Below are 20930 nucleotides of genomic sequence, written 5' to 3'. Positions count from 1 at the left end.
TGCTGAACATTGAAGTGCACATTCCGCCACAACAAAGAATTAGCTGGCCCAAAATGTCACCAGTGCCAATGCTGAGAAGACTTAGCTAAGATCAACCTTATGATTCCTTTTGGCACCATTATTTAATTCCTTTTAAATTTTCTTTATAAAAGCTGTAATTTAGTTTCTTGGGGAAAAGAGAAGGAAGGAGATGATAAGTGTAAAGCTTCACTGAGTGGCTTGGAATAATAGTAATGCTAGCCAGTTGCCTGGCAGAGTGCATGGACTATGATCCAACACGTTCAAGTCAAAACTAAGTGCTAGCTATTACAAATACCACTATTCTCACAGAAGTAGCAGTTGAAACTGGAGAGTTCCAGAGGTTACTCAGAAGCATTCAGCTGATGGGTGGCAGAATCTGGATAAATCAATGAGCCACCTAAACTGTTGGATTTTATATTGTATCTGCTATCCTTATCTAATTATAAAGTGCTTCCTTACCTGTTGAAATGTTTAATTAAATTTGTATATACTTGAGTATATACAATACATAATAACCTGACTTTGTTTTAGTCATAAAAGTTTTCTTAAACTCTACTTGAAAGCCAGGTATTTGACAAGATTCTCACTATCATCTTTCATATTTGGAAAAAAAAAAGCATATAGTCAAAAAAGTATATTTCTGGCCTACACTTTCCCCGTTTGTAGAATAAGGAAGTTTGGACTGGACAATCGATCTTTAGTTTTTTGTTTTTTGTTTTCAGTTCCCATCACTTAAGAACTGTGAATATTTTGCATATGCTTGATAAATCCAATTGCATGAATGGGATTTAGATGTTGATCTTTACTTATAGTGTAGTCATTTGAGAGTCTCCTTGTCCCTCTGAATTTCTGAAATAGCCAGAAAACTTTTCAATAACACGTATGCTTGCCATATTGCAAGCTTCGGTCTGCAGCATTGCAAGGTTCTAAGAGTGACAGGTTCCTCTTCCATTTCCAAAGTGTAGCTGAAGAAAATCAATTTTTAAGTTGATGTTTTGAATTTGAATGAACCCCTATATAATTATATTTGGGGATTTTTGAATATAAAGACATTTTAGCTAACATGATGAAGAAGAAAGAACAGAAAGAGTGAACTATTCTTGCTGGGTTGGTAAATTATAGGATGGGTTAAATACGTGATTGTATTGTCAAATATATAATGACCACATTCCCTTCCACATCCACTATTCACTGCATTTTCTTGTTAAGGTTTTTTTTTTTTAAAATAATTTGGTTTTTCTTAAGTAAAATATTCTTATTTCTTAATGTCATTTTCTTTAGCCTTTACTTTTTTGCTTTTCTATCAAATGTCTTAGAGGTAAATATTTCACCACAATAAGAAAAAATTACTCATTTCCAATGTTTTAAGGGACTTAGGCATACCATTTGGGATTCTGGATCATCTCTATCTCTATTGACCTTTATGAAGATTTGATAATGTGGGTAGAAAAAAAGGGGAAAATTAGGTAGGGCTTAATAGATTTTCTAGATTTCTGGTATCCTTAGGATTTCTGGTGTCTGTGTGGAAAACAGAATAGTGGGAAGAATGTGGCTGATATACTCTTTTTCTCCTTCCCTCCCTCTCCTCTTCCTCCCCTCCCTTTCTCCCTCCTTTCCTTTCTTTCTACCTTCTTACTTTATAAATTCTGTGCATTATAGACAAATGACATGAATTATTTTTCTCCATATTCATTCTTGGACTGACAGAGCCATTATTCTAAATCACAATGAAACTTGCAGCTTATATTTATATTCATTCAATATTTGATAATTATATGTAGCTAATTTATCTGGCTAATTATTTGCATGTGTTCCTAATGAGTTCAGGTATTATGGAAAGAAAAAGTTCATTTCCTTTGATTCACAAGTAGTAAAGCAACAAACATTAAATTAAATGTAAAATAGACTCACACCCAGGTATGGTTAGTAAAGTAATATTTATGGGTATTCGTTCCTTCAGGATACATCACTGGTAATGCAGAAGATCAAACTCATATGGGGTCTTGAGAGTTGGCATTATAATCTTTTGCATATGTTGATCATGAAAACCATTCATGTTTTGAAAAAGTACTATTACAATGATTTAGCACTCAACATGAATCTTGTTTGTAGACTCCCCTTACCCTCACCATGTGTGTGTGTGTGTGTGTGTGTGTGTGTGTGTGTATGTATGTGCTTTTATTGCAGTATAGTGTTCTAATATTTCCTTTTGTCATGAAAGTTTCTACTCATGTCAAAACCAGAAACTCCATTATATAAGAAAGAAATTCCTTAGTGTAAAAGGAGAAGGGCAACAAAATTTGTGCTCTAGGTTCTTGACTTCCATGAAAATAATAATTAGAAAGGAAAAATTAAGACATGTTTTATTTTAGAAACTTATACTTCTCATAGTGTCATTCCCCAAATCCTTTTGCTATGTGAAAAACTAGCAATTTGCAAAGATTTATTGCAGCCTATCAAAAAATAGGTTGAATGACATTCAAAAATTAATGACTGGTTTGTGGTAGGTCCTTTATATTCAGGTGGTCAGTTTGTTTGGGATGAGGAAAAAATGCAAAAGCAAAATAATAATATGTCACTGCATTTCAAGTTCATATAGGTAGAATAATAAATGTGTTGTAGAAAGTTAAGAGAGCAAAATGTCCACCCTTCATATTTAGCTCCCAAGATATAAATACAGATAGAGAATAAAGACTGACATGTTCCAAAGCACTCAATCTCCATGTGAGGACTTTTCCATGATAAGTGATTATGAAATATCAACTCACCACTTAAGGTTAGCCAAATAATAACATCTCATTTAAAGTTAGTTTTTTTTAAAGCTAAATATGTTGCTTTATTTTATCAGTTAGTTACATCAATTGAAACAACAAGCACAGAAGAATGCTGCAGTAATTATATTAGTTAATCTAATCTTTAAAACGTAAAATGTAAAACGAGTACCCTCCCTGAAAGATGAGGGTATTCATTCAGGAAGACCACTAGCCAATTCATGATCCCTGTATGGCTCTGATATACAGAACAATCTTCTGGTTCAGTCCTCTTATGTGTGAGTTGAGAAAACTGAGTTTTTATAAGATGAAGGGGGCTTGCCCCATCACACGTTGGACAGACATAGCATGCCAACTCAAACTTTCACCTGACCCACTGTCCTGGTCTCCTCTGGCATCATCACCCACCAAGCTGCCTTGTCTAGTAGGATAAATATGATTTGTGAAAACACTAAATGAACCTCTCTGACATGAATGAAAAATTTTAACTTATGGAAAAGCAAATACTATCATATGGTGAGAATCAACATGGACTTAATGATGGCAAGAGTTCAGTTCAAATAATTTGAACTCATATAATGATAACCAAAATTCTCGTCATTGAATTTCTAATTCCCCATGATATTCATTAATCTATTTTGATGTTTATCTTTATGCACAGACACACAGATATCCTATGAATACATCTAAACAAGCCTACATAAAGACCTTTGTGCGTTTGAATTGTTAGTATGGAAATGCTAAAATTTAATTCTAAAAGTCACCATTGAGAAGAGTGTCAACCACACTGGAGGAGAAGTAGGACACATAGATAAAGATCAGATTCAGCTGGACTCATTCCTCAGTCACTACTTTTGTAACTATGACTTTGGGCAAGTTAATTCTGTAGACATTGGTTTCCTCAACTGTAGAGATAATAATCCATACCTCATATGACTAAGTGAGATATACTGGACACAAACTGGTCAGTAAGTTTTATTTCTAATAGCCTTAGAGCCAAATATTTTCTGCGAATAAACATATTTTCAATTAAACAATATTTTCTCCTCCCAGATTATGGCCAAGTTATAGAAGCATATGAAATTCTTCTGCTATTTATTAAAGATAATATTCACTTTAAATCTAAATAGACTCTAGTACTACAGATGCTTAACAAGGCACAACAAGATCATGCACATGAACACAAGCGCGCACACACACACACACACACACACACTTGTAACTGGAACGGTTTTCTTCTTAAACCCTAGAATTGAAAGAACAACCATTTTGGTTTAGCAAAATATGCATTAATGAGGTCAAGCTCTGTAGTTTTGTAGCTATTCACATTTGGGGCTTTTGTGATGGAATTGAAATGCTTTTTCTTCTCCAATGATCTTTCCACAGATGTTTTATTAAAAAAATCAAGATCTGGTATTTGAGAGTGACACAGTTGGTTTAAAAAATAGTCTTCTGCTTTTAGTTTACCTGGGGATAATAGAGCTTTGTAGTAAATACAAATGCAAAACATCTCTTAATTTCTTAACTTGCTACTTTGATTAAAACGTTAAGAAAATGCTTAAAAAATGGTAACCAGAGGGCTTAGGGCTCAACTTGTCATATTACTGAGAAGAAGCTGTCAGGAGGTACTGTAATGTTAGCTTTATCACTGTTACATTACTATGTCCTATGAGACTCACTGATAGATACATTAGAAAGTTAAGGATTTGTCCAACTATAGCTACGTTATCTTGCTTTAGCAAGATGCATTTAGTGAAAAAATTCTTACCCATCAGATTGACTGAAATGGTAGCTGGGTTAGACAAAACGGTAACCTTGGTAGTATTTGGATAAAGTTACAGTTTAAATCAGTTTTCAGTTTCATGTTGTATTCTAAAGGCAGATTCTTGGACCCCACCTTGGTCTTGAGGCAGTGAACCAGAATTTCTTAGAGAAGTTCCTCAGAACTTATACTCACAGTAAGGTTTGAGAGCCTCTGGGTGAGACCACGTAATATTTGAGTACAATGTGGCGTTGTGTAAGAAAGCAGAGGAAAGCTTTGGATTAATATTAGAGGCCCCGATATTTGTCTGGGTTCTGCCTCTTACTGGTGGTTTGATCTCTGATAATCACTTAGCCTCCCTGAGCATTTATTTTTTTTTATATTTACCCATCAGGGTTGTTATATGAAGCCAATATGATAGTGCACGCGAAAGCACTTTTTAATTTGTTTGCTGTGATACAAATGTAAGACAGCATTATTATTGTAGCTGTGGTTAATACAAGCTCCTTAAATAACAGTCCAGCTTGTCTAATAGAGTTGCTTCTTTTCCTGTATAATGTTAAATAGTAAAGGACGTAGTCTAGGTGTCAAAACAGAAAATGCATTATAGAATGCAGTCGGGATGGAAATCAAGCAGTGTAGGCAAGCCAGCATCTCAGGTCCAAGGTGACCTGGATTGATCTGAGCAAATGGGGGAAGTGTTCTGAAGCAAGGTGGAGTCCAGTAGCAATGGCAGGGTGGTACATGCGCAGAGAAATTAAATTGCACTGAGAGCAGATGGAAAGTGAATGTCTATGCCTGACTCTCCCTAATAAAAATCCAGAAGCTATAAAGACAACGAGCTGAACATAAATCAGGCATGGAATCCTGCAGCTGGAGTGGGAGGCTGAACCCTGGAATGGACAAAAGGACATGAGACATCTTTTCTTTTCTTGTTTATTTATTTTTTTATGCTTCTCCAGGGCCAAGTCCTCTTTAGGGCATGAAATCCTGTTCTTGGCTTCCTCATCAATAGCACTTGTTAGAAATACAATTAGAAGACAAGTACGAGTGTGACGATTTTTTTTTGAAAAGTAGAACTTTTGGTCAGAGGACTAGAGAGTAGAAAATGAAGAATGCTGCTGTGAATAGCTTCCAGTTACTGAAGGGAGAGCTGGGAATAACGTCAGAGTGTTATATAAGCATTGACGTTGTCAATCGGTTGTGTAAGAAAGGGGTCATCCTTACTACCCTCTGTATCTCCTGAAATATCATGAGGCCTCTGATCATCATTCATTCCACAGATATTTTTGGAGTACTTTTTAATGTGTCAGACACTGTTTTAGGTAGATGCTGGAGGAACTAGAAGGAGGAAGGCAGACGTGTTCCGTGCTCTCAGGAAGCTATGCCTACCCAATGCAGCACGTGTCTACGATAGAGATAGTTGGCAAAAAGGGCCACGATGATTTCCCTGCCTATATCCACATCCCTTTGCAATGTAACTTCAGCTCCTACCATCAAGAGGTGAGGTCTGTTTGGCCACCCCTTGAACCTAGAACCTGTGATTGCCATGAGAACAGCAAGGAAGATGAGGACCCATGTACAGTCTGCAATTGTTGCAGGGGTCATCCCAGACTAGCTAGCTGACAGCAGTTCTGACACCTGCTGCTGTCCCTAGTGTGAGCCCAGCTGAGACCGGAAGAACTGTCTGGAAGCCCAGCCCAGGTCCAACCGCTGATCTATGGAAGTGCAAACTAAATAAATGGTTGCTCAAGGGTGCTGTGTTCCGGAATGATTTGTTATGTAGCAAAAGCTGACTGAGCAGCCCTTCACTATGTAACCATGATTCAAACTTTATTTGGGGCACAGAATTTTCTCAGATGGTTTATCAAATTACCTTGATAATTGGCAACTCTTCGCTTTGCGCTGTATGGACATGGTCTCAGTGTACAGTTGTCAGAATACAGACACCCTGGGAAGGTTTGATATCGGATCTCTGATCTGCAGGATATGAAGTTGACTAATGTGCTTGAAACATGACATAGATAGTATATTTCTTGGAGAAAATACACATACATCTACAAGTACCAACTCCAGACAAGCAGTTAAAAAAGCTCATGCAAATCCAATTAGCTTTGTTTCCCAACATAGTGGCTCATGGTTTAAGAACAGAAAAAGACAAACAAACAAACAACCCCACCCCCCAACCTGTCCTTCAGATTCTGAATTTGTATGACTAATCAACTATGCAGTATAGATATAACCATAAAGTCTCTGGTTTTCCTTCAAATGGTTTTATTATTTTGATATATTATTGCAACTATCACCAAAGGCTTATGTACTGTTCCAGATGTCTGCGCGTAACTGCCTTGATTCTAATGATGACACATCAGTGGAGATTAGTGAAGAGATCTTTGATTTGTCTTAATTTCCAAATATGTCAGAGTGTCTTTTCCTCTTTTCCTGGCAGCCGCTCTTCTCTGTCCAGCCCTCCCAGCTGGGCATTTTGGGAAAGCAGCCAATTCCAGGGCTAATGTGTTTCTGCTGTTATCTGACACTGATGCTGCTTCATAGAGGCAGCGATGAAGATAAGCCCTAATTGGATGTATTTTTAAAGCAAACCTTTTAGTTACTTAGAACAGAGCTTCCTCAATTAGCTTCCTTTCTCCTCTCTCTGGCTGTGCAGGAACCACACTAATGTGGAAATGCTGGATATGGATGGAAGTCAAGGGCAGGGTCTGGGCAACTAAAGGACAATCATGGTGAACTCAGGAGAAGTGCTTCACCAGACAGGCTAGGAGCTGAGCTGTTTCCAGGACAGCAGGTGAGGGAAGAGCGCTGAGAGGATCAGATGGGACTGGAGGCCTCATCAGTGGCCTGGGTCACACTACCCACAGCCACACCCCAGAGTGTCTGCAAGGGAGAGAAGGTAGGGCAGGCCCTGACTGAGAAAGACTCAGCACTTACAATGGGCTCCATCACTGTGCTCCCGTGCAAGTACTTTGTTCCAATGCAAAATATGTTAACCTGGGTTTAGGACTGAGGGTTTTAAATTGCTTTCCACAACATATTATCCTCAGGTCAGAGAAAATCTATTTAAATCCCTACCCTTTTTTAAATTACTCACAAGCTTTTGCTAGCTCCTGAGAGGGACCTAGAAGAAGCAGGTGTAGAGGTCTTGATGTGGAAAAAATATAGAGAAAGGAAGCAGAATAGAAACACATTTCTTTCTGGCTTTTATTTCTGAAATGAAATTGGAGGTGACACTTAGTAAGTTAGTAATTTCCCGTTGGCTGGAAGAGGAGCTGCCATCATACCCTCTAGGGGGCCCAATGGCCCCTGCTCCTTTTGGCGTTATTCAGTATCAGCGATGTGAGGATCAGCGCCCCCTAACGCAGACCCTCTGCACCACGTTACCTTGGGTCTGTGGTCAACTGGAAGGGCTGAACCTGGGCGGGGCGGGGTTGCGGGGGGAGCGGGGGGGGGTAAGAGGAGACAGAGTGGGGCTCAGGGAAGAGAAAACGGAGAGGAAGCCGCTGCTCTGTGCTGTACAGCTCTCCCTTCTCCCTCGCCAGTTCGACTTCCTTGTCATTTTTATGGAGTCATCTGTTCAGACAGTCCTGCCCCCAGACCTTAACAAGTTTTAAGGTTCTGACTGAAGGATTTACTTCACAAAATGTTAGAATTTGAGTTCTGTGTTATAAAATTACAGAGGCTGCGATTTTTGGATGCTGGCACTATCATTTGAAAATTTACTTATCTCAATTAATGTTAATAGTTAGGCGGTATGTTTGAATTACCTTACAGGTCAGATTCCAAATTTTGCACATCAGTGGCTTATCAAGGTCATAGTAAGTTAGAGACAAATTTTTCTCTTTTCTTTTTTTTTTTGGTTCTCATGTGATTATAATAGTGTGTATAAATCTTGACTCTTCTGTGCAGCCCCGCATCTGTACTCTGTGCCTAGGAATACATCTTCCAAAAAATAGTCACTCCTCACCATATTAACCCTGACTGGTATAAGGGCAGTTATAAAACTAAGTTAGTTCTAGTAATTAAGTAGTATGATTGCTGTGTCCTCTAGAGTTCAGGTATAAAAATGGACAAACTAATGGCTGAACAGGTTAGGGCTGGCTTTTTTTTTTTTTTTTCCTTCTCTTTTCTCCTTTGCTGTGACCCTGATTTGCTGGGAACATCTGACACTCATCACCACGGTCAGCAAGTGATAACCCTTCCCATTTAACCACAGAGCCAGAGCAAGACTGGCTTTTGAGAAGTGACAGAGATATTGGAGTGATGTGCATGAAACATAGAACACTGGGGGAAATGAGAAGAATTTCAGAACAGGATCACTTCCACCATGTGCTAACGTCATAAATTTTGCATAGAAATAACAGCTGTGAGGATAGTGATTTTTAGTGGCTTTATGGATTTCTGGTAGGCATATCTCTGTATCTAAATAAATACATACCGGCACCTAGAGTTGTTTATATAATGAAGTACCCCTCTGTCTCAATGACCATAATTTACTCCTCTCCTCCCTCATTCCTCACGGGAGGAACCTCTATCCCTTAGTTACCAATCCACTTCTAATGGATTAAAACTGGATTGGTACAAACTCTGTAATTTTTATGTCACCTCCAGTAGGTATACCCAATTCCAGAAGCTGCATACCTGATGGTTAGTCCTATCCACTGTATTGGCCGTGGAGGGGTGGTCTCTAGTGTTCTGACGAATTCGAGTGGAGTTTTGTTGCTCAATGGTGGAGGAAGTTGGGATACAGAACTCTCTGAAGCATCGTTTGAAGTTTTCATCCAGAAATGCGTACAGGACTGGGTTCAGGCAGCTGTTTGTGTAACCTAGAGCAATGCAGAAGTGCCAGGAAACGGTCTGGAATGTAGTTTCTGGGATTGTAATCAAGGCTTTAATGATGACGTAAATGTGAATGGGAGTCCAGCAGACAATGAACACAGCCACAACCACCAGCACCATCCTGGTGATTCTTCGCAGGTTCCTGTCCTTTTCTTTGGAGCCAGAGAGCATACGGACACTCTTGAGGCGTAAGATCATCAGTCCATAACATACTGTAATGATGAGGACTGGCATGATGAAGGCAAAGATGAAAACACAGATTTTCAGCAGGTTTTCCCAGTACCAGGTTGGGTGAGAGAAGGTGAGTGTACAGTCTATGGAACCTAGGAAACAATGGTTATAAGGGAGAATTAGCAGCAATGTCTAATTGCAGCCTTGACCAGAGCTAACTTAAAGCCATGAAGAGAAGCCAATAAGGGAAGATTTAAAGCAATTGAGGGAGAAACTCAGCTCTCTGTTGATTTTTAGGGAGAGTTTATTTTTAGTTTTTTTTTTCCCACTACACATCTCATTTTTTGTCCATTTTGATTGCTTTAATTCAGTCAACAGTTGCAGACCTTTCACTGTGAGCTAGATCCTCTATGGGTCTACGTTGCCATAAAAATATAATCACTGTCCAAAGTCTATAGGAGTTTCCAGCTAATGGATATTTTCATTCCAGCTTTTGATGGGTGGTTGATTCATCATTTTAGAAAGATAAATTTGTCATGGAGACAGCCACTCAAAGTTTTAAAACAAGCTTCCACTTAGTGTTTTTTTTTTGGGGGGTTTAAGTTCTAATTACTCTTGGTAGAGCTATCTTCTTGTTTTCCCATCATTTTGATGAAGTAAATGTAGAGAAATCAGGAAGCAATAGGTTATATTCTCTTTAAAATGCTTAGGGGGCTTACAATTTAGGGAAAACTTCCTTTAACAAAAACTTTAAAGGCATTCTGCTAGAAAAAAATCATTAAAATGACAATTTGACTAAGATGTTAGACCATTCCCTACTGGACACATGACTTCACCAGCATGTCTGTCTATAAACCCTTCATCCCGCAGGCCTGCAACTTACCATGCCTGTACTTCGTTGTTGCCATGAACATCACAGGCAAACCAATGGCTGAAGAGAGGATCCAGTTGCACACATTGACAATTTTGGCATTGCGGGGTGTACGGAAGTCCAGGGCCTTGACGGGATGGCAGACTGCGATGTAGCGATCGACGCTCATGGTGCAGAGGGTAAAGATGCTTGTGAACATATTATAGTAATCGATGGAGATCACAATCTTGCAGAGGATGGTTCCAAACGGCCATGTTCCCATTAGGTAATTGACACTCTGGAAGGGCAGGGTGCTGGTTGCTAAGGCATCTGCTAGAGCAAGGTTGAAAATATAGATGTTGGTGGCAGTCTTCATTTTGGTGTATCTAGGAGATGAAGGAGGAACAGTGGCAGAGTCAGAAAACGATCAACATGAAATACAGATGAGCTTCCAGTAATAAAATACATCACAAGGATTAGTGGAAAGCATTTGAGATGAGATATGCGAGCTCTCTTTCTAATACTAATACTATTTATAACTATGTGCCTATGAGCTAAATACATAGTTTCTTTGCCTATCAGTTTTATAATCTGTAAAATGGTTATAATAGCTGCATGCTGATTTATTAGCTTTTTTTTAACGTGTGCCAGGCACTGTGATAGATGTAATAGACACAGGGAGGTCTCAGTCACGTATCCAAGTATATTGATACTCATGAAATGGATATAAAATGAATAATAATTCATTTTAACTCTATGAGAAAAATTTCAGTATATATAGTTAAAATTATGGAAAAATTTAATCATGCAGGAATGTGTATGTATATATGTCAGTGTATTAGTGCAAGTGTGTTTATACGTATGTATGTCCATATGTCCATACACACACACACACACACACACACACACACACACACACAAGACCATTATGGTGGCACAAAAAAGAAACAAAGGGAATAGAAGGGTTAAGGTAAGGGAAGAAGGAAGACATCCTGGAATTGTAAGTGTGCAAGTATAATCTTACAGTTGGTAAGAGTAGGTCATTCTAGATAGGTAGAACACCTAAACAAAGGCATGACATGTGAGTTTTAGCACTGCCAAAGGATAAAATCCTACCAGAGAATGAATGGCAATACATTTGATAGGTTGGGCATATAGAGGCCAGTTCATGGAGGGATTTTTGTGCCATGGTGGGGAGGTAGGATTTTATCCAATCCATGATGAGAAAGGTAAAGCTGTTTGTTTTTATTTTTTAATAGCTTTATTGAGGCATCATTGACATACAATAAATAGCATATAATTAAAGTGTACAATTTGATAAGTTTTGACATATGTACACACTTGTGAAACAGTCATCTTAATCAAGATCAGGAATTGGTGAACTACAGCCTACAGACTGGGTCTGGCTGCTGCCTGTTTTGCTGGAACACACTCCCATTCATTTAATTACTTGTTATCTATAGCTGTTTTGATAATGCAATGGCAGAGTTGAGTAGTTGTGACAGAGACCATATGGCCTGCAAAGTCTAAAATATTTACTATCTTGCCTTTTACAGCAAAAAATGCCAACTCTTGATCAAGATAATAAACCTGTAAATCACCCTCAGAAGTTTCCTTGTGCAGCTCTTAATCTTTCCATCTTAGTTTCCTCCCTTGAACACCAGCCCTAGGCAATCATTGATCTTGATCTGCTTTCCGTTATTCTAGATTAGTTTTCATTTTCTAGAATTTTATGTAAATAGAATCATTCAGTAGGTACCCTTTTTTTGTTTAGCTTCTTCTGCTCTGCACTATTATTTTGAGATGCATCCACATTTTGTTGCATGGATCAATAATGCATTCTTTTTTTATTACTGAGTATGGTTATTATTATTAGTATTGAGTATGGACGTGGATATTATAGTATGGCTATGCCAAACTTGTTTATCATTCATCTATTAGTGGGAATTGAGTTGCATCTCGTTTTTGGATACTGAGAATTAGCTGTTATGAACATTAGGACTTTGTATGGACATAGGTTTTTCTTTCCCTTTGTAAGTACTCTAGGAGTTTTATATGTCTTCAAGGTCACAGAAATTAGAAGAGATAAGTAGCTATATTGACAGCACTAATAAATTATATCTGATGGTAGAAGGATATCCTGCAAATGTATTGTCAAATTGCCAGATGTATTTGACATTCCACATCTATTTACCTTAACCTTAGGAACAGTACCTCAGTTTCACTCGGGGAAACTGCTCCTTTTCCACTCTTAGTCTGTGTGCTTTGCAATTTGCTCTATTACTAGTTCAGGGCACCATGATGTAAAGTGATCGGGGCCATGGTGAATGTTCAGATATAGTCTCATGTTTCAGCCAGAGCCAATAAGATTTTGGGGGGACTTCTGGAGAAATAATACAATATTTTAAAATAATTAAACCTGAGAGAATGTAGGGTGTGTAGTTGTTGGAAGAACCTACTTGAAAGTGGATCCAACACAGAGGATGTGAATTTGGGAGAGTAAGACAGGAACCTATACCTGAAGCCTTGTACTTTTTGTTTACTTGGTGCAATACATTCTCTTTGAACTTCAGCCTGTGTACATTTTTCAGTCACATGATTAAGAAGCTAACTCAGACCAAGATGATTGTTGGTTGGAGGCTAGAGTATTATGGACTCATTTCTTAGGGCCTTAATTCAGTGTTCAGGAAAGGTTTTTTTTTTTTGGTTTTCAATAAGCACCAGGAAGCTGTAGTTATAATGGAGGATTTCATGAACCTCTTATGGTCAACAGGACTGAATTGTTTCTTTGAGCTCTAAAATTCTGATTCTCGATCTTGTCTGTTATAATCGCAGATGTTGCATTAATGCAGGAGAGTCAAACTTGGGGCCTTTTGAGTTGCTTTAGAAGTTTTATTCCTTTAAAAGATTTCAAAAGGAAAAGGTAGAGAAAGCCATTTAACTTGAAGAAGTAAACCAATTTGATTTTAGTGAGGACTCTAAATGTGGCAAACATAAAAAAGGTAATTTAGACAAGCTCCTCCAAACTCCAACAGCAAACAAATAAAATCAAAACTACAACTTAGGATTTCAGAATAAGTCACTTAGATGCTCAAGAGGTTTAAAGATTTTTTGATACTTATAAGGGGCACCTGAGTGACACAGTTGGTTAAGCGTCCAATTCTTGGTTTCAGCTCAGGTCATGATCTCATGGTCACATGGGTTCGAGACCCGTGTTGGGGTCTGAGCTGAGGGTGTGGAGCCTGCTGGGGATTCTCACTCTCCCCCCGCCTCCCCCCTCACGCTGTCTCTGTCCTTCTCAAATAAAAAATTTTAAAAAATTAAAAAAAATTTTTTGATGTTTATAAAAAGAAATTTCTCCCACAAAGCAGACAAAACCCTTGCTAGCTCCATCACTGATTCCAGACGTGCACGATACAAAGGCACACGCTGCTGCATTAGTCACTTCCCACCCAGCCGACCTTCCATTTCACATCTTATCTTTAAGAGTGTATCATGTTGAATAATCAGGTTCTTTACTGTCAGTTTTATGACTCAACATACCTCTAACCTTTCCTTCAGGCTCATCATAGCACTAGGTACTTATTAATGTGTGTTTATTTCAGTTAAAAAGATGTTCCTCCCCCAGAAAGAGATGTTTGTGTAACAAAATTAGGTTAGGGTCCTACATCACAAAAGAAAAAGTGGATGTCTACAAAAGCTGTTTCAAATGGCATTTTACAGGAACAATGCTGTTTGAATTTTCTCAATTTATCCAGAGTCTTCCTCTAAAGATAGCCAGTGTTCTTACCCCAGTTACTCACACTTTGAGTCACAGCAAATATAAATGAGGGTTTTGCAATTTCCTAAACATATGTAAGAGAATTATACAAGACCAAAGGTTTCAGAATTCCAGTTTGCCTCCAATGTATCTCTAAAGGCTTTACTCTAAAGGGACAGTCTGATCAGAAAAGGGGTCCTTCAGTCCAGCAAACACGAGCTGATCATTCTGTTCTGCTCTGATGCAGTGGTATGAATGTTGCCCCAGAAAAGTTACACGAACAATCAGAGTCACCCCACGAATTATAGGAGTATACAAACCAGAGTTTGCAAAACTACCAAAGAGGTGAGCTGAAGGAAGGACCATCTCTGCTGCTTGGTTCACCTGAGTGGATCTGAGTAGAGCTCCTGGATATTAACACGCAAGCCTCTTTCCATCCTTTGTACCTGTTCCTTCTTACTGTGCCATAAACGAGTTTGGTGACAAAATGGGCAACGACTGGAGGGATACATGGCATGTCCTTGGAGTGTCTCACCTGGATTATAGGGCCTTTGTGACCTTGACCAGCCTTACTCTGCCCACTGAACTGGGGCTTTTTCTCTAGGCAGAGGCTCAAGCTTTTTTTTTTTTTTTTTTTTTAGAATTATCCCACTAAATCTTTCCTGGTATGTATTTCTTTAAAACTGTTCTAGGTGATTGAGTAGCTTATTAAAATCCAAATGTATTACCATGCAATTATTATTTTTTTAAGAAACTGTATTCTCAGGACCTTCAATGTTTGACCCATATTTAGATGCTATGTTGGGGAAGAGGCATTATGAAGCCCATTTCATTGGCAGCTCAAATATTCTCCCATATTTCGTACACACTTTTTGTTTGTCAATGCCCTTCCTTTCTTTGTGGTTATAAAATAATATTTACTCGTCTTCAGACCCATTCTTGATGTCATTTTTGCAACTATTACTACTTGCCAAAACACCATTGATTGTGACCAACAGGTGTTAAATGAAGCCACGCTGAATAAATTGCTTGTATATAATCAATGGGTTTTGCAAACCTTTTGTTATTCTTTTATTTAGAGTTAATTCTTGAATCATGATGGCCTTGTCTCTAGCCAGAAAAAGAATGACCAAGGAAGCTTGAAAAGAGGAAGAACATATTTTAGAATCCAGTTTGTCAGCTAACATGTCACCCTTCATATTGCTCTACTACCTTTTCTCGGGGTTCACAACAGAGCCTTCACCTCTTTTTGGGCCAATTTGCTGCTCTTTCATGTTTTTACCAAATGGAGTTTTTCTCACTCTTTTTCCCGTTTGCTAATACCAGTGAAGTAGAAAGATCTCTAACCCAGTAAAGACTCAATGAGCCCTTTCTAGCACTGTGCTTGGAAAGATACTTCTCTAGCATCTGCCATGACTTTTCTGTCTACCTCACATAAAGAAATTCATGCTTTTGGAGCACCTGGGTGGCTTAGTCGGTTAAGCCTCTGCCTTGTGGTTTTGGCTCAGGTCGTGGTCTCACCACTTTGTGGGTTTGAGCCATGCTGGCAGCATGGAGCCTACTGGGATTCTCTCTCTCTCTCCCTATCTCTCTGCCCCTCCCCTACTCATGCTGTGTCTGTGTCTCTCAAAATGAATAAATAATAATTTAAAAAAAGAAATTAACACTTTTAGGGGCACCTGGGTGCTCTGTCGGTTAAGCCTCTGACTTCGGCTCAGGTCATGTTCTCCAGTTTGTGAATTTGAGCCCTGCATAGGGCTCTGTGCTGACAGCTCAGAGCCTGGAGCCTGCTTTGGATTCTGTGTCTCCCTCTCTCTGCTACTCCCCTGCTCACACTCTGTGTCTCTCTCAAAAATAAACATTAAAAAATTAAAAAAAAAGAAATTCACACTTTTAATAGAGAAAATGAATTATTACGTACATGAACAAAAATGGTCATATGACTACCTACTTAAAATTCTCATTTATTGTCCATTTCATTCTTATATTTCTGGCAAGCGTGTGTGTGTGTGTGTGTGTGTGTGTGTGTGAGAGAGAGACAGAGAGGCAGGAAGGGAGAGAGAGAGAGAGATGTAAAACAAGAACCAAAACCAAAGCCAGTGATAATACTCTCATTAGGTATTAACATAGAAAGAAACTGTATACTCATTTGTTATTTTCTGTTATATTCTCCACTAGGTTAGGGAAAGAGGGAACAGGGGGTTTCCTCACTTTGTTATAGAATGTTTTAAAATATTTCACTTATATTTATTTCAAAGTGGTTTTGTGTGGTCAATGACCAAATTTCCAATAAGCTTATACTAGAAAAAGGAGAGAGTAGTAACCTCAGACCTCTGAGTCCTGTGGACAAGAACGTGAGTATTGCCTGCCAGTCTGACTCACAAGACAAGACAGAGAGAGGCTTACAGGAAATAAACACAGAGGCACCTCCTTCCAGAGGTTAATTGGCTCTTTCCGTCTCCTTGTCACCAGAATGTGAGGACAATCAGAATCTTTTTGGCTGAGTGTTGTTCTCTCTTTATCCACACCCCCCTTCGTTTTTTGTTCTCTCTTTTTATTCTTACTTTATTCCTCCTCCATCTCCCATTAATGACAATTCATGAGAAAAATATCTTTCACACACAGAGAGGGAAAAATCTGCTCTCTTGAAGTAGATTGAGTTGATGAATCTTTTAAATAGAAAATGTGAAATGAATAAGTGATTATATATTCTTTTTGCATTTGTGGCTTGGAAAAATCAAGTAAAATCTGCATTTCCTATTAATAATTGCGTAGAATCCTAATGACATTAAAATCGCATACCTTTCTATTTTATCACTTTACTGATGGTCTCATCACTTCATTCTCTTTCGGTTTCCTCTTTGCCTATTTTCATCTTTATTTCTCTTATTTTATTGTATGCATTTTGTAAGGCTTTTCAAATTCTCCTTTCAGAAATGGAACTGAGGTGGACGATGGAGTGAGAACATGGCCTCTGATTAGAGGAAAAAAAAATGAGAGGCTTCCATTCTGGCTAAGAGACTTTGGTTAATCATTTTTTTGGATTATGCCTTTTGGAAGGGCTTACTTACTGCTTTATTTCATTCCTGAAAATTTTACTTCAGGACATGGATAACATTTATTTCATCCAAAGCTTATATGAAAAAAATATATTTTGCCTACTTAATACCTATATTCTGTGATAAATAATATTTATGTATCATAGAAAAATTTTACTATGCTAAATCTTCTGATGTGTTTAACCACCATTGCTGGTTGAAATATTCTTGTCTATAACTTTATATTTTTGTTTACAAGAAAATCTCATCTCTATAGACTAACGGACTTCAAATATACCATGAGAATATCTACCTCAGAGCTAAAGCCTTTTGGTTCATAGAAACAATGTTTCACTTTTATTTTAGAGACCTGGTTTTGAGAACTTAGAAATATATTAGATTTCAAATTTGGAAGTTCTAAGAGAAAAAGAAATTTCTTCTATTTTAGAATCTGACAGTTTTGTACACAAAAAATAATCGAGTTGTACATTATCACTAACTTCAAATAATAATATATCCCTAGGCATTTATTTAATAATGAAGGAACAAAAAAAGGATACAACTTCAAAATATGATAAAACAATTCTACCACCATCAATATTAGAAAATTGCTTTCTGAAGAAGCTCAAGCATATGCTAAAGATTATATATTTTTAGGAGGCATTGTCTGCCTATGAAATTATTACCTATTGTACTTAATGAAAGAATGAATATAAGGCTTCCTTTACACTTTTGGTGTTGATGTGCATACAATCATTCAATATAAGTAAAATATGAAAGATAACACCAATGGAAAAGATAAAAGAAAAAAAAATAGAGAAAATTATCCATTTAGCACAGAACTCAGCACAAAATGGGGACCGGTAAATGCCTGTTGAATGGAATTAAATATGGAAAGAAGGGCTTGGGTTATTTTATTTATTGTAGTAAAATAAGCCAAACGTTTTTTGGGAACCAGAAGGTTTTAAAGTAAAAATGAAGAGGGAATATTCTTTTTTCCTTGTCAAATCACTGTCATATTAAAGAGAACTTTGGTCAAAAAGTCATGTAATGATAAGTAGGAACTGAGAGGGGCTTTCAAAACCACGCTGTCCGATCACCTTGTTTTATGATAAGAGACCCTGAAACAGAGAGATGTACAAATTTTGAGATTTTTTTCCCCTCCATTTCTTTAGGCTCCACCTAAAATTATAATGTGCTTTCTGTACTGTGATGTGGGTCATGTACGTTTCTGGGAGTGCATTGCTGATAACATTGCAAAGTAGTTTGCCCCAGCAATATTTGACTCACTATCTAGCTAAAATATGGTAGGTATGCAAAGCTTCTTAATCTTCCTCTCAAAAATGGCCATGCTGGGAACCTCTTGGAAATCTTGAGACATTTTCTCATTATATTGAATGTTGTAGCAGAATCATATTTTTATTTTTTTTTTTATTTTTTGTTTTAAAAAATTTTTTTTCAACGTTTTTTATTTATTTTTGGGACAGAGAGAGACAGAGCATGAACAGGGGAGGTGCAGAGAGAGGGAGACACAGAATCGGAAACAGGCTCCAGGCTCCGAGCCATCAGCCCAGAGCCCGACACGGGGCTCGAACTCACGGACCGCGAGATCGTGACCTGGCTGAAGTCGGACGCTTAACCGACTGCGCCACCCAGGCGCCCCGAGAATCATATTTTTAAAAGAAGAGCTGAGTTCATGTCTTTTGCTTTACTTTCTCATAATCCTAGCTGATCCACAACCTCTCTCTCACGTTCTATGACTGCCTTTGCAGCTCTCTTTTGGACATCTCCACCTGCTATTGGCTTCTCAAATGCAATATATCCCCCAAAGTATTTATTCTTTCTTACCCCTAACCACCACTACCACCACCATCACCACAATCAACAACAGCAAAATAATTAGTAACATCATTTAAAAAGATGTAACAAACGGTGAATTGAGATAATTGGGAAGAAGGATCAATAAGACTTAATTACTAAGGTATATAATATATAAAGCTTAAGAAGAAAGTCCGTATAGGGAAGAAAAAAGGGCCCAGGTTAAAGTCCTGATAAAGATGGCAGGTAATGAATAGCCACAGTTTAAAAATTTTTTTTAACATTTTCATTTATTTTTGAGACAGAGACAAAGCATGAGCAGGGGAGGGGCAGAGAGAGGGGAGACACAGAATCTGAAGCAGGCTCCAGGCTCTGAGCTGTCAGCACAGAGCCCGATACGGGGCTCGAACTCATGGACTGTGAGATCATGACCTGAGCTGAAGTTGGACGCTTAACCAACTGAGCCACCCAGGTGCTCTTGAATAGCCACAGTTTAAAGAAGAAACCCAGAGCTGGGGTTAAGGAAACCAAGAAAATAAAGAGTGTCATGAAGTCTGTAGTGGTCAAAGTCATGGAATGCTGCAGAGATTAAGTAAGATGAGGACAGGGATATGTTTATGGGCTTTAGCAAAATACACATTATTAACGGTCTTGACCAGTGCCGTGGAGTGGTGGGGTTGGGAGATATTTAGTTAAGAGTTAAAAAGCAAGGGGGAGCAAGGGGGAAGGAGGGTATAGAATGCTTTTGAGATGTTGTGTTATGCAGAACAGAGGGAATGTGAGTCAAGAAAGGGTTTTTTAATTTTTATTTAAAAAATTTGTTTTAAACATTTATTTATTATTGAGAGAGTGTGGGCAGGGAAGGGGCAGAAAGAGAGGGAGACACAGAATCTGAAGCAAGTTCCAGGCTCTGGACTGTCAACACAGAGCCTGATGTGGGGCTCAAACTCATGAACTGTGAGATCATGACCTGAGCTGAAGTCAGACACTTAACCGACTGATCCACCCAGGTGCCCCAAGAAAGGTTTTTTTTTAAAAACCCTGATCTGGTATATATTAGTGAGCGTGTATGCGCCGATAGAAACACTAGCACTGGGTATCTGATGAATCAGAGGAAATAGAGGGCACTGGTGGCAGCAATGTCCTTGAGAAACTGAAAGGAGATGGGATTCATAGCACACATGGTCTCTTCTTGATTATTACTAGCAGCAAGACTAAAAGTAGGGGGACAGATACAGAAAAGGTCTGCAGACTCATTGAAGACCTTTTTTGCTTGCTTATATTTTTTCCAGTGAAATCCTTCTCTTGACCTCATTTTTCATTTCCTGGTGTCCATTTCTGTTTTTTGTTTCAGCAAAGCTGTTGGAAAAAAGACAATCCATGTTCACTGCCTTCAATTCTACCGTGTAGGCACACAATAAATATTTGTTAAATGAGTGAACGAAGTAAAAGTGTGGGCATCAATGAATGAAGGTGATGGAGCAAGGAAGGTGGGGGATCCGCCAGGGAGGAGAGCAGGAGAGCAAATTCAGCAAAGAAACATTTGGTTGGCGGTGTTGGGTGCTCACTTGAGATTTGTAGTTTTCAAAACAAGTGGTTAGAATGATGGATGGGGATGGTCAGTTTTGAGGAAGCACCAGATTCAGGGTCTAGAGAGTGAGGAGGTATTATTAGTCTGAAAGGAGTAGGGGGTCCTTAAAGGGGAAATTTCAGAGTTCTTGATGGAGAATAGCTCTAGGGTGTGACTAGGGAAACTGAGGCTAAAATCGAGCTACAGTGAATTATCACCAGTGAGTCCAATTCAAACGCTGTCCTTCATGATGGAACAGGCACTTTATCTTTCCCTTTTTGCAGATGAGCAAACTAAGGCTCAGTGATAAGCAGGCTA

At 38.4% G+C, this 20930-nt stretch overlaps 1 protein-coding gene across 1 annotated transcript in view; it reads right to left on the bottom strand.

The window, feature by feature from the left end:
• The window catches only part of OPRM1 (opioid receptor mu 1), a 56320-nt gene that overhangs the window by 5491 nt on the left and 29899 nt on the right, over positions 1–20930 (bottom strand). The window contains exons 2-3 of the mRNA XM_058735740.1: positions 10460–10812; positions 9208–9728 (exon numbers count right to left, since the gene is read on the bottom strand). Coding sequence (XP_058591723.1) covers positions 9208–9728; positions 10460–10812 — 874 coding nt within the window. The remainder of the gene's footprint in view (positions 1–9207; positions 9729–10459; positions 10813–20930) is intronic.

This window comes from Neofelis nebulosa, chromosome 6 (assembly GCF_028018385.1).
Source record: "Neofelis nebulosa isolate mNeoNeb1 chromosome 6, mNeoNeb1.pri, whole genome shotgun sequence".
In the NCBI taxonomy this organism is placed as follows: Eukaryota; Metazoa; Chordata; class Mammalia; order Carnivora; family Felidae; genus Neofelis; species Neofelis nebulosa.
This window is presented reverse-complemented; position numbering and strand designations above follow the sequence as displayed.